At 50.3% G+C, this 14591-nt stretch overlaps 1 protein-coding gene across 1 annotated transcript in view; it reads right to left on the bottom strand.

Moving 5' to 3' along the window:
- The window catches only part of hif1an (hypoxia inducible factor 1 subunit alpha inhibitor), a 207969-nt gene that overhangs the window by 11474 nt on the left and 181904 nt on the right, over positions 1–14591 (bottom strand). The window contains exons 6-7 of the mRNA XM_072491804.1: positions 5843–5906; positions 4710–4820 (exon numbers count right to left, since the gene is read on the bottom strand). Coding sequence (XP_072347905.1) covers positions 4710–4820; positions 5843–5906 — 175 coding nt within the window. The remainder of the gene's footprint in view (positions 1–4709; positions 4821–5842; positions 5907–14591) is intronic.

The raw sequence follows: 14591 nt of genomic DNA, 5'->3' as shown, positions 1-14591 counted from the left end.
GAGTGCTCGCGCATTTGAAAGGACTAAGGGCAGACGTGGTTATGCTCCAAGAGACGCACCTAAAGGTGGCGGACCAAGTTAGGCTAAGGAAAGGATGGGTGGGACAGGTGTTCCACTCAGGACTGGACGCAAAGAATAGAGGGGTGGCCATTTTGGTGGGGAAACAGGTCGCATTTGAAGCAAAGAACATCGTAGCAGATAGCGGAGGTAGATATGTAATGGTGAGTGGCAGGCTGGAGGGAATGGAGGTCGTGTTGGTTAACGTGTATGCCCCAAACTGGGACGATGCGGGATTTATGAGACGGATGCTGGGGCGTATACCGGACCTGGAGGTAGGAAACTTGATTTTAGGCGGGGACTTTAATACGGTGCTGGACCCGGGGCTAGATAGATCCAGCTCAAGGACCGGAAGAAGGCCGGCAGCGGCCAAGGTACTTAAGGGGTTTATGGACCAAATGGGGGGAGTGGATCCATGGCGATTTCTTAGACCTAGGGCTAGGGAGTTTTCCTTCTTCTCCCATGTCCATAAAGTGTACTCCCAGATAGATTTTTTTGTTTTGGGAAGGTCGTTGATCTCTAGGGTGGAAGAAGCTGAGTACTCAGCCATAGCGGTTTCGGATCATGCCCCACATTGGGTGGACCTGGAATTAGGAGAGGAAAGGGAGCAGAGAACACTCTGGCGATTAGATGTGGGACTGATGGCGGATGAGGGAGTGTGTGCAAGAGTGCGGGGGTGTATTGAGAGATATCTGGAGGTCAATGACGACGGCGAGGTCCCTGTGGGAGTGGTATGGGAAGCACTAAAAGCGGTGGTCAGAGGAGAGCTGATCTCCATTGGGGCCCACAAAAGGAAAACAGAGGCCAAGGAAAGGGAAAGATTACTGGGGGAGATTTTAAGGGTGGATAGGGAATTTGCAGAGACCCCGGAGGAGGAATTGTACAGGGAGAGGAGACGACTCCAGACGGAATTTGACCTTCTGACCACCAGAAAGGTGGAGGTACTGTGGAGGAAGGCACAGGGGAGGAGGTATGAATATGGGGAAAAGGCGAGTCGCCTGTTGGCTCATCAATTGCGAAAGAGGGCAGCAGCGAGGGAGATAGGAGGAATTAGAGACGAAAGGGGAGACACGGTGCGAAGGGCAGGAAAGATAAATGAGGTGTTCAAGACCTTCTATGAGGAACTGTATAGGTCTCAACCCCCAGAGGGAGAGGAGGGGATGCGGCAGTTCCTGGACCAATTGAGGTTCCCGAAAGTGGAGGAGCGGGGGGTGGTAGGCCTGGGGGCACCGATTGGGGTGGACGAGGTTATTAAGGGACTGGGAAGCATGCAAGCAGGGAAGGCCCCAGGACCAGACGGGTTCCCGGTGGAGTATTACAGAAAATATGTGGACTTGTTGGCCCCGTTGATGGTGAGGACGTTCAATGAGGCCAGGAAAGGGGGGACTCTACCCCCGACGATGTCGGAGGCGACGATATCATTAATTTTGAAGAGGGATAAAGATCCGTTGCAGTGCGGGTCCTATAGACCCATTTCATTGTTGAACGTGGACGCCAAATTGTTGGCAAAGGTACTGGCATCGAGGATAGAGGACTGTGTCCCGGGGGTGGTGCACGAAGACCAGACAGGGTTCGTAAAAGGGAGACAACTGAATGTTAACATGCGACGACTATTAGGGGTGATAATGATGCCCCCAGTGGAGGGGGAGGCAGAGATAGTGGCGGCAATGGACGCAGAGAAGGCATTTGATAGGGTGGAGTGGGAGTATTTATGGGAAGTGTTAAGGAGGTTTGGGTTTGGGAACGGGTTTATTAGCTGGGTTAGACTTCTTTATGGGGCTCCAACGGCAAGCGTAGTTACAGGTCGACATAGATCGGAGTATTTCCGACTATATAGGGGAACAAGACAGGGATGCCCGCTGTCTCCATTGTTGTTCGCGTTGGCAATTGAACCTCTGGCCATGGCGTTGAGAGACTCCAGGAAATGGAGAGGGGTGATTAGAGGGGGAGAAGAACACCGAGTCTCGTTATATGCGGATGACCTATTGTTATACGTGTCGGACCCAGCGGGGGGAATGATAGAGGTTATGCGAATTTTGAGGGGGTTCGGGGATTTCTCGGGGTATAGGCTAAACATGGGGAAGAGTGAATTATTTGTGATACATCCAGGGGACCAGAGTAGAGAGATAGAAGGCTTGCCTCTAAGGAAAGTGGAAAGAAACTTCCGATACCTGGGGATTCAGATCGCTAGGAGCTGGGGAACCTTGCACAGACTTAATCTGACACGGTTGGTAGAACAAATGGAGGAGGACTTCAAGAGGTGGGACATGCAGCCTCTATCGCTGGCGGGCAGGGTGCAAGCAATTAAGATGATGGTCCTCCCGAGGTTCTTATTTGTATTTCAATGTCTCCCTATACTAATCACCAAGACCTTTTTTAATAAAATAGACAGGAGCATCACGAGCTTCGTGTGGGCAGGGAAAGTTCCGAGAGTAAGGAGGGGGTTCCTTCAGCGTAGTAGGGACAGAGGAGGATTGGCACTACCGAACTTGGGAGATTATTATTGGGTCGCCAATGTGGCAATGATACGTAAATGGATGATGGAGGGTGAGGGAGCGGCGTGGGAAAGACTGGAGAGAAAGTCCTGTAAAGGGACGAGTCTAGAGGCGCTGGTGACGGCGCCGCTACCGCTCTCACCTAAAAAGTTTACCACGAACCCGGTGGTGGCGGCAACATTGAATATCTGGGGACAGTGGAGGCGACAGAGAGGGGTGCGGGGAGCCCTGGTGGGGTCCCCAATCAGGAACAACCATAGGTTCGCCCCAGGAAGAATGGATGGAGGATTTCAGAGCTGGTTCCAGTTGGGAATTAGGAGGGTGGGAGATTTATTTATAGATGGGACTTTTGCGAGCTTGGGAGCATTGGAGGAAAAGTATAAGTTGCCCCGGGGAAATTTCTTGAGATATATGCAGGTGAGGGCATTTACTAGACAACAGGTGAGGGAATTTCCGTTGCTCCCGACACAGGGGATACAGGACAGGGTGCTTTCAGGGGTGTGGGTCGGAGAGGGCAAGGTGTCAGAGATTTACCGAGAGATGAGGGAAGAGGGGGAGGAGTCGGTGGGCGAACTAAAAGGAAAGTGGGAAGAAGAACTAGGGGAGGAGATAGAGGAGGGTATGTGGGCTGATGCCCTAAGCAGGGTAAATTCCTCTTCCTCATGCGCCAGGCTTAGCCTGATTCAATTTAAGGTGCTACATAGAGCACACATAACGGGAGCAAGATTGAGCAGGTTCTTTGGAGTGGAGGACAAATGTGGGAGGTGTGGCGGGAGCCCGGCAAACCACGCACATATGTTTTGGGCATGCCCGGCACTGGAAGGGTATTGGAAGGGAGTGACGGGAGTGATTTCGCGGGTGGTGAAGGCCCGGGTCAAACCAGGCTGGGGGTTAGCTCTATTTGGAGTTGCGGAAGAGCCGGGAGTGCAGGAGGCGAAAGAGGCCGACGTTGTGGCCTTTGCGTCCCTAGTAGCCCGGCGCAGGATCCTCCTCATGTGGAAGGAGGCGAAACCCCCCGGACTGGAGGCCTGGGTAAATGATATGGCGGGGTTCATTAAACTGGAGCAGATAAAGTTTGCCCTGAGAGGATCGGCTCAAGGGTTCACCAGGCGGTGGCAGCCATTTCTCGACTACCTAGGGGAACGTTAGAGGGAAGACAGATGACCAGCAGCAGCAACCCAGGGGGAGGGGGGGGGGGGGGGTTTAGTTTAGGTCAAAGATAAAGGGGTTTTGTTACTTGTGTATTGTTTAAAATTTCTGTATTGTTATTGTTGCCTTTGCTTTGTAAGAGGGGAAAAATTGTTGTTTGGGAAAAAATTTTCAATAAAACATTTATTAAAAAAAAGAAAAAAAAAAAGAAATGGGGTTTGTTTCTGGTACATTTTATAGAGTTGGTTCCTGTCAGCTTTTGGGTGGGGGGGGGGGGGTGTTGGGGCCGGTGCATTTTTTGTGGTTTTGTTCGGTTGTATGCTTAAAACGTTAAAAATCGAATAAAACTATTTTCAAAAAAAAAAAATTCTAATTTGATATCTTCTAATGTGTCTCATTTTCTTTTGCAGTGCTCCCATGAAGCACTTTGGCATGCTTTACTCCATTAAAGGCGCTAAAAAAAAAAAATTGGGTCGCTGTTCGTAATTCAAAGGACAGGACTAATGGTCTGGAGACGTGACTTCAATTCCCACCACTTTAGCTGGGAGATGTCAGGTAAGTGAGTAAAATAAATCTGGAATGAAAGCTAGTATCTGCAGTGGCGACCCTGAACTGTAAGAAGAATCCACCTCGTGAAGGAAATCTGCCGTCCTTACCCGGTCTGACCTACATGTGACTCCAGACGCAGAGCAATGCGGTTGACACTTAACAGAAATGGCCGAGCAAGCCATTCAGGTGTATTCAACCAGGTGGGTCACCAAGTCTCAAGGGAAATTGGATATGGGCAACAAATTCTGGTCTTGTCGGTGATACTCATATATCCTGTGAGTGAGTGGCTGCTTTCTGTTAAAAACAGAACCCCACTATCTACTTCTCACAGTTACTACACACCAGGTAGATCTGCTAGGTTGTGACGCACGTCTTACGCTAACTGTGTTTAATGTTGCCTGCTGCTATTCAGCATTGAAGAATATCCGTGGAGTAACTGAGATTTGGAATGGCTTTTACCTCCTGTGGTTCCCCGAGAGCCTCTCCCAGCATTTTTTCTATATTCCTCATAATTGCGACCTTCTGATGGGATTTCAATGGGTACTCGATCCTCTTTGGAGTTGGTGCACCCTTAAGATAAACAGGAACATTATCAGCAATTGTGCAACTCCACCGCACTGCCGTTTGAAAATCTATTCAAGACATGTCTGTGAAACATTGGGAGTCTTTTGACTTCCAAATATTACAGGAACACTGCATGTGTGTGGATTTATCAGGCACATTTGAGAATAATCTAACCCATTCCACTCTGGGAAGAAACAATTTCAGTTATACATTAAGTTATGAAAAAAAACACTTTGTCCAAACAGAATTTTCAAATGGTTGACACCAACCAGCACCTAAAAAATTGCTGGTTTCAACTGGAGGCCAACTGAGGTGTTAATTGCACCCTGCTCTTCTACAACTGAAAAACCATTCGTGTCACAAATAGGCTTACATTAACACTGCAATGAAGTTACTGTGAAAAGCCTCTAGTCGCCACTCTCCGGCGCCTGTTCGGGTACATGGCGGGAGAATTCAGAATGTCCAATTCACCCAACAGCACGTCTTTCGGGACTTGTGGGAGGAAACCGGAGCACCCGGAGGAAACCCACGCAGACACGGGGAGAACGTGCAGACTCCGCACAGACAGTCGCCCAAGCCGGGGATCAAAGTTGGGACCCTGGCGCTGTGAAGCAGCAGTGCTAACCACTGTGCTACCGTGCCATCCCAATTACCAATTATTACTGGTGTTTCTCTTTGAACACTAACGGATTATATTTATATAGCACCTTCAGCACACTGGAAGCAAGTGAAAACAGTACCACCCAGCTGGACGGCAGCTTAGGAGGCGGATGCTGCGGTCAACCATGCCAAAAAGTAAAGACGAGAAGAACCAGGAAGGGAAGTTAACCTTCCTCACAATCACATTGGGCGACATTTATGACTTTGATATTGTGGCAGTATTATGTTTCGGTATTGGACAGATTGAAGGGACTGAAACATGGAGATCCTGGAAAGATGGGCATGGATTTGGGAGGTGACAACATATTCAAGGGCTTGCTGGAAACAGTTGAACGTAACAATGCGAATTGGTCTCTTGCTGCACTTACCTTGTACCAGAAGTTGACAGTAATAGTGATTCCTCCATTAAGCAATGACTCAATATGATGCCACCTGGAATTAATTTAAATTATTACTATGGGGGCACTGATGTGGAACACATTTTCAGAGACTACCAGCAGGGACATATTGTTAAAATTCTACAACCATTATTATTAGCTTCCTGTTCATCCTAACCCAATGTTGCGTGAAACCTATTTACTTGCTACTTGTGTTTGAAAAATCAGTGCGTTCTATTGCTGCAAGCCGAGATGCCAGGTAGTAACACGGTCACAGATGGACTCCAGACAAAGTCGGAATCATTATCTTGACTGACATGCAGGAGTATTGCAGCTTCACCAAACTTAACAGCGGCCGTGAGGTGGGGTCAGAGGCGGAGGGGCGTGGTGTTGCTAATGCTGGGAAGCAATTCACTTTCCTCTTGTAGTGCCTGCCATAAATGCCTGGTACAGATCCCTAGACTTTACTGCACCTCACTTTCTTGGTAAGCACGTGTAAAACAAGCAGTTCATGTCCAAATAAAACACTGGGCGGCATGGTTAGCACGGCTGCCTCACAGCACCAGGGACCCGGGTTCAATTCCGGCCTTAGGTGACTGTGGGTTTCTTCCGGGTGCTCCAGTTTCCTGCCATAGGCCAAAGATGTGCAGGTTAGGTGGATTGGCCATGCACAATTGCCCCTTAGTGTCCAAAAGGTAAGCTGGGGTTACTGGGATAGGGTGGGGGCCTATGCAGGGTGCTTTTTCAGAGGGTCGGTGTAGACTTGATGCGCTGCATGGCCTCTTTCTGCACTGTAGGGATTCTAAGACATGGACAATATCCTGGGAATTACCACTGATCAGAAACTCAGCTGGACTAGCTATGTAAATACTGTGGCTCCAAGAGCTGGGTGGAGGCTAGGGATCCTGCAGCGAGTAACTCACCTCCCGACTCCCCAAATCCTGCACACCATCGACAAGGCAGTCAGGAGTGTGATGGAATATCCTCCACTTGCCTGGATGAGTGCTGCTCCAACAATAATCAAGAAGCTCAACACAATTCAGGAATAAGCAACCCCACTCGATTGGCATTGCTTCCCTGCCTCCACCACAGTGGCAGCCGTGTGTACCGTCTACAAGATGCACTGCAGGAACTCATCAAGACTGTTTAGGCAGCAGCATTCAAACCCACAACCATTACCATCGAGAAGGACAAGGGCTGCCGATGCATGGGAACACCACCGCCTGGGAGCTCCCCTCCGAACCGGCACGGTGGCACAGTGGTTAGCACTGCTGCCTCACAGCGCCAGGGACCCGGGCTCCATTCCGGCCTTGGGTGACTGTGTGGAGTTTACACATTCTCCCTGTGTGTGCGTGGGTTTCCTCCGTTTTCCTCCCACAGTCCAAAGATGTGCAGGTTAGGTGGATCGGCCGTGCTAAATTGTCCCGAAGTGCCCAGGGATGTGCAGGTTAGGGATGGGTTACGGGTATAGGGCGAGAGAATGGGCCTGCATAAAGTGTACTTTCGGAGGGTCGGTGAAAACTCGATAGGCTGAATGGTCTCCTTCTGCATTGCAGTGATTCTATTCTAAGCCACTCATCGACCTGACTTGGAAATATATCGCCGTTCCTTCACTGTCGCTGGGTCAAAGTCCTGGAATTCCCTGCCTACATCATGGTGGGTGTACCGACACAACAGGGACTGCAGCAGTTCAAGAAAGCAGCTCAACCCCAAATTCTCGAGGGCAATTAGGGAAGGGCAATGAATGTTACTGGGCTCACTGGGCTAAAGCGCTGGCTTTTAAAGCAGACCAAGGCAGGCCAGCAGCACGGTTCAATTCCCGTACCAGCCTCCCCGAACAGGTGCCGGAATGTGGCGACTAGGGGCTTTACACAGTAACTTCATTTGAAGCCTACTCGTGACAATAAGTGATTTTCATTTCATTTTTTAATTTTCATTAGGGGCCCCGATTTGAAATGAAAATCGCTTATTGTCACAAGTCGGCTTCAAATGAAGTTACTGTGAAAAGCCCCTAGTCGCCACATTCCGGCGCCTGTTCGGGGAGGCTGTTACGGGAAGGGCTGGAGGAGCTGGCCAAAGGAATAGGGAGCATGCAGGCGGGGAAGGCACCGGGGCCGGACGGTTTCCCGGTCGAATTTTACAAGAGATATGTGGACCTGTTGCTGGTTTGGACCTTCAATGAGGCAAGGGAGGGGGTGGGGGGGGGGGGGGGGGGGGGGGGGGGGGGGGGGGGGGGGGGGGGGGGGGGGGGGGCCTTGCCCCCGACGATGTCCCGGGCACTGATCTCCTTGACCCTGAAGCGGGACAAGGACCCCCTGCAGTGTGGGTCTTACAGGCCGATTTTGTTGTTAAATGTAGATGCCAAGGTGCTGGCGAAGGTCTTAGCCACGAGAATTAGGTTAGGCAGTTGTATGAGGTCCCGATGGCGAGTGTGGCCACGAACAAAGAACAACAAAGAACAAAGAAATGTACAGCACAGGAACAGGCCCTTCGGCCCTCCAAGCCCGTGCCGACCATACTGCCCGACTAAACTACAATCTTCTACACTCCCTGGGTCCGTATCCTTCTATTCCCATCCTATTCATATATTTGTCAAGATGCCCCTTAAATGTCCCTATCGTCCCTGCTTCCACTACCTCCTAAGGTAGCGAGTTCCAGGTACCCACTACCCTCTGCGTAAAAAACTTGCCTCGTACATCTACTCTAAACCTTGCCCCTCTCACCTTAAACCTATGCCCCCTAGTAATTGACCCCTCTACCCTGGGGAAAAGCCTCTGACTATCCACTCTGTCTATGCCCCTCATAATTTTGTATACCTCTATCAGGTCGCCCCTCAACCTCCTTCGTTCCAGTCAGAACAAACCGAGTTTATTCAACCGCTCCTCATAGCTTATGCCCTCCATACCAGGCAACATTCTGGTAAATCTCTTCTGCACCCTCTCTAAAGCCTCCACATCCTTCTGGTAGTGTGGCAACCAGAATTGAACACTATACTCCAAGTGTGGCCTAACTAAGGTTCTATACGGCTGCAACATGACTTGCCAATTCTTATACTCAATGCCCCGGCCAATGAAGGCAAGCATGCCGTATGCCTTCTTGACTACCTTCTCCACCTGTGTTGCCCCTTTCAATGACCTGTGGACCTGTACTCCTAGATCTCTTTGACTTTCAATACTCTTGAGGGTTCTACCATTCACTGTATATTCCCTACCTGCATTAGACCTTCCAAAATGCATTACCTCACATTTGTCCGGATTAAACTCCATCTGCCATCTCTCCGCCCAAGTCTCCAGACAATCTAAATCCTGCTGTATCCTCCGACAGTCCTCATCGCTATCCGCAATTCCACCAACCTTTGTGTCGTCTGCAAACTTACTAATCAGACCAGTTACATTTTCCTCCAAATCATTTATATATACTACAAAGAGCAAAGGTCCCAGCACTGATCCCTGTGGAACACCACTGGTCACAGCCCTCCAATTAGAAAAGTATCCTTCCATTGCTACCCTCTGCCTTCTATGGCCTAGCCAGTTCTGTATCCACCTTGCCAGTTCACCCCTGATCCCGTGTGACTTCACCTTTTGTGCTAGTCTACCATGAGGGACCTTGTCAAAGGCCTTACTGAAGTCCATATAGACAACATCTACTGCCCTACCTGCATCAATCATCTTAGTGACCTCCTCGAAAAACTCTATCAAGTTAGTGAGACACGACCTCCCCTTCACAAAACCGTGCTGCCTCTCACTAATACGTCCATTTGCTTCCAAATGGGAGTAGATCCTGTCTCTAAGAATTCTCTCCAGTAATTTCCCTACCACTGACGTAAGGCTCACCGGCCTGTAGTTCCCGGGATTATCCTTGCTACCCATCTTAAACAGAGGAACAACATTGGCTATTCTCCAGTCCTCCGGGACATCCCCTGAAGACAGCGAGGATCCAAAGATTTCTGTCAAGGCCTCAGCAATTTCCTCTCCAGCCTCCTTCAGTATTCTGGGGTAGATCCCATCAGGCCCTGGGGACTTATCTACCTTAATATTTTTTAAGACACCCAACACCTCGTCTTTTTGGATCACAATGTGACCCAGGCTATCTACACCCCCTTCTCCAGACTCAACATCTACCAATTCCTTCTCTTTGGTGAATACTGATGCAAAGTATTCATTTAGTACCTCGCCCATTTCCTCTGGCTCCACACATAGACTCCCTTGCCTATCCTTCAGTGGGCCAACCCTTTCCCTGGCTACCCTCTTGCTTTTTATGTACGTGTAAAAAGCCTTGGGATTTTCCTTAACCCTATTTGCTAATGACTTTTCGTGACCCCTTCTAGCCCTCCTGACTCCTTGCTTAAGTTCCTTCCTACTTTCCTTATATGCCACACAGGCTTCGTCTGTTCCCAACCTTTTAGCCCTGACAAATGCCTCCTTTTTCTTTTTGACGAGGCCTACAATATCACTCGTCATCCAAGGTTCCCGAAAATTGCCGTATTTATCTTTCTTCCTCACAGGAACATGCCGGTCCTGTATTCCTTTCAACTGACACTTGAAAGCCTCCCACATGTCAGATGTTGATTTGCCCTCAAACATCCGCCCCCAATCTATGTTCTTCAGTTCCCGCCTAATATTGTTATAATTAGCCTTCCCCCAATTTAGCACATTCATCCTCGGACCACTCTTATCCTTGTCCACCAGTACTTTAAAACTTACTGAATTGTGGTCACTGTTACCGAAATGCTCCCCTACTGAAACATCTACCACCTGGCCGGGCTCATTCCCCAATACCAGGTCCAGTACCGCCCCTTCCCTAGTTGGACTGTTTACATATTGTTTTAAGAAGCCCTCCTGGATGCTCCTTACAAACTCCACCCCGTCTAAGCCCCTGGCACTAAGTGAGTCCCAGTCAATATTGGGGAAGTTGAAGTCTCCCATCACCACAACCCTGTTGTTTTTACTCTTTTCCAAAATCTGTCTACCTATCTGCTCCTCTATCTCCCGCTGGCTGTTGGGAGGCCTGTAGTATACCCCCAACATTGTGACTGCACCCTTCTTATTCCTGATCTCTACCCATATAGCCTCACTGCCCTCTGAGGTGTCCTCTCGCAGTATAGCTGTGATATTCTCCCGAACAAGTAGCGCAACTCCACCTCCCCTTTTACATCCCCCTCTATCCCGCCTGAAACATCTAAATCCTGGAACGTTTAGCTGCCAATCCTGCCCTTCCCTCAACCAGGTCTCTGTAATGGCAACAACATCATAGTTCCAAGTAGTAATCCAAGCTCTAAGTTCATCTGCCTTACCCGTAATGCTCCTTGCATTAAAACATATGCACTTCAGGCCACCAGACCCGCTGTGTTCAGCAACTTCTCCCCGTCTGCTCTGCCTCAGAGCCACACTGTCCCTATTCCCTAGTTCTCCCTCAATGCTCTCACCTTCTGACCTATTGCTCCCGTGCCCACCCCCCTGCCATACTAGTTTAAACCCTCCCGTGTGACACTAGCAAACCTCGCGGCCAGGATATTTATGCCTCTCCGGTTTAGATGCCGGAGGAGGAGGAGGAGGTCTGAGTACTTTCGGTTCCATTGAGGGACGAGGCAGGGGTGTCCCCTGTCCCCCCTGCTCTTTGCACTGGCGATTGAACCCCTGGCTATGGCACTGAGGGAGTCGAGGAACTGGAGGGGGTTGGTGCGGGGTGGGAAGGAGCATAGGGTGTTGCTCTATGCGGTCGACTTGCTGCTATATGTGGCGGAACCGGTGGGGGGAATGCCGGAGGTAATGAGGATCCTCAGGGAGTTCGGGGATTTCTCAGGGTACAAGCTCAACATGGGGAAGAGCGAGTTGTTTGTGGTTCACCCAGGGGACCAGGAGGGGGATTGGCGAGCTCCCACTAAAAAGGGCGGAGAGGAGCTTCAGGTATTTGGGGGTCCAGGTGGCCAGGAGTTGGGGGGCCAGCATAGACTTAATTTCATGAGGCTGGTGGAGCAAATGGAGGAGGAGTTCAAGAGGTGGGACGCGTTGCCGCTGTCCCTGGCGGGTAGGGTGCAGTCAGTCAAGATGACGGTGCTCCCAAGGTTTTTGTTCCTGTTCCAGTGCCTCCCCATTCTTATCCCAAAGGCCTTCTTTAGGCGGGTCAACAGGAGCATAACAGGGTTTGTGTGGGCGCGAGGGACTCCTAGAGGGTGAGAAGGGTGTTCCTGGAGCGGAGTAGGGATTGGACGGGGCTGGCGCTGCCCAACCTCTGCGGGTACTACTGGGCCGCCAATGCGGCGATGGTGCGCAAGTGGGTGATGGAGGGGGAGGGGGCGGAATGGAAGAGGCTTGAGATGGCGTCTTGTGAGGGTACGAGTCTGGAGGCGCTGGCAATGGCGCCGCTGCCGCTCCCTCCAATGAGGTATACCACGAGCCCGGTGGTGGCGGCTACCCTCAAAATCTGGGGGCAATGGAGGCGGCACAGGGGGGGAAGTGGGGGCCTCAGTGTGGACCCCGATACGGGGGAGCCACCCGTTTGTCCCAGGGAGAATAGATGGAGGGAGTTCGGGGTGGCACAGGGCAGGGATAAGAAGGTTGGGGGACCTGTTTGTGGACGGGATGTTCGCGAGCCTGGGTGAGCTGGAGAAGTACGGGCTCCCCCCAGGAAACACCTTTAGGTATCTACAGGTAAGGGCATTTGCCAGGCGGCAGGTGGTGGAATTCCCGCGGCTGCTGCCACACACAGTACAGGACAGGGTGCTCACGGGCTGTGCGTTGGAGAGGGGACGATCTCGGCAACATGCCAGGTGATGCAGGAGGAGGAGGCCTCGGTGGTGGAGTTGAAAGGTAAGTGGGAGGAGGAGTTGGGGGAAGAGTTCGAGGAGGGGACGATGGCAGATGCCCTAGGGAGGGTGAACTATTCCTCTTCGTGCGCAAGGCTCAGCCTCATCCAGTTTAAGGTTCTGCACAGGGCACACATGACCGGGCCAAGGATGAGCCGGTTATTTGGGGGCAGGTGTGTTAGGTGCTCAGGGAGCCCAGCAAATCACACCCATATGTTCTGGGCATGCCAAGCGTTGGAGGAATTTTGGAAAGGTGTAGCGAGGAGGGTGTCGAGGGTGGTAGGATCCAGGGTCAAACCGGGCTGGGGGCTCGCAATATTTGGGGTTGCAGAGGAGCCGGGAGTGCAGGAGGCGAAAGAGGCCGGTATTCTGGCCTTTGCGTCCCTGGTAGCCCGGCGAAGGATTCTTCTCCAGTGGAAAGATGCGAGGCCCCCAAGCGTGGAATCCTGGATCAATGATATGGCGGGGTTTATTAAATTGGAGAGGGTGAAATTTGCCTTAAGGGGATCGGTTCAAGGATTTTTCAGGCGGTGGCAACCGTTCTTAGACTTCTTGGCAGAACGGTAGACAATGGTCAGCAGCAGCAGCAGCCCGGGGGGGGGGGGTTCGATTTTATTTTTGTTTATTTACCCTGGGGGATCTGAGGGGGTGTATATATTTGCTATGTTTGCTATGTGTTTCGGCGGGTGTTAATTTATTATTTATGCATAGCAGGGAGGGGGGCACGGGGTTGTTTTGTTTTGTTTGGTATTAAATTCTATTGGGTTCCTTTTACATTTTGTTGTTGATATTTTGTGAAAACGTTAATAAAAATTATTAAATGAAAAAAAAGCTCAAAGTCGTGGAAAGAAAATTTCAGGTGCATTACTGCAATTCTAGTGAAACATCCCGGAAGCAGCGGGGCAATTAAAATAGCTGAACGGATGCAGTCGTTGGAAAGCCGAGTTTAAAACAGAGCTGGTCACTTCGGGGGCCTCGGAGATTGGGACACTATTTGAAATGAAAATGAAACAAAATGAAAATCGCTTATTGTCACAAGTCGGCTTCAAATGAAGTTACTGTGAAAAGCCCCTAGTCGCCACATTCCGGCGCCTGTTCGGGGAGGCTGGTACGGGAATTGAACCCGCGCTGCTGGTCTGCCTGGGTCTGCTTTAAAAGCCAGCTATTTAGCCCTGTGCTAAACCAGCCCCTATTTAAAAATGGCATCCCGACCGCTCGCTACACTGGGGAGTTATGGCGAATGGAGCTCCTCACTGTACAAAACGGGGCTATGTGCCACCAAGCCGCGCGTCCCACGGCGAGCGAGCACCGGGAATCACGTGGCTAAACGTGCCCGCTATGGGAGTTTGTTCTCTTTTGAGAGAATCGCACCCTAAATCAGAATTAGTTTTGAAACTCTAGTTATCCACCAAGTGCTGACGGGGTTAAAATTCTTCTGTATTGATCTGTACTGAAGTATCAGCTGCAGGAAACCACCAAGGACACATCTAGCTGGTGATGGGGCCCCAGGAAGGACAAGCAACGGCTGGTCATTATCAAGGATGGCAATGGACAATGTGTGAATGTTCACCATTTGCTCTGGTGCCAGGTTGTCTGGCAGGAGACCGAAAGGGAGGCATAAACACAAACAAACTGTTTATTGCCGTAACACTTTTACTTTGGGAAATGGGCATTATAAATTAAAGGAGTCACACAAGCAGGTGATTGATACCCACAGTGCTGATAATGAGGAACCGGTGATAAATATTAAGAGACAGCATGTACATGTCTTTGTACTGGTGGGATATTATAATTAAGTACACGTGCACTTGTTGTAATTGGTTAATTGTTCTCGTATACTATGCATGATGTAAACCTAATCGAGAGTCAGAATTAGACACAGATAACTAGTAACAAATGATTGGTATATGTTAATTTCTTGGAACTGAATCTGAA

Source organism: Scyliorhinus torazame, chromosome 28 (assembly GCF_047496885.1).
Source record: "Scyliorhinus torazame isolate Kashiwa2021f chromosome 28, sScyTor2.1, whole genome shotgun sequence".
Classification (NCBI taxonomy): domain Eukaryota; kingdom Metazoa; phylum Chordata; class Chondrichthyes; order Carcharhiniformes; family Scyliorhinidae; genus Scyliorhinus; species Scyliorhinus torazame.
This window is presented reverse-complemented; position numbering and strand designations above follow the sequence as displayed.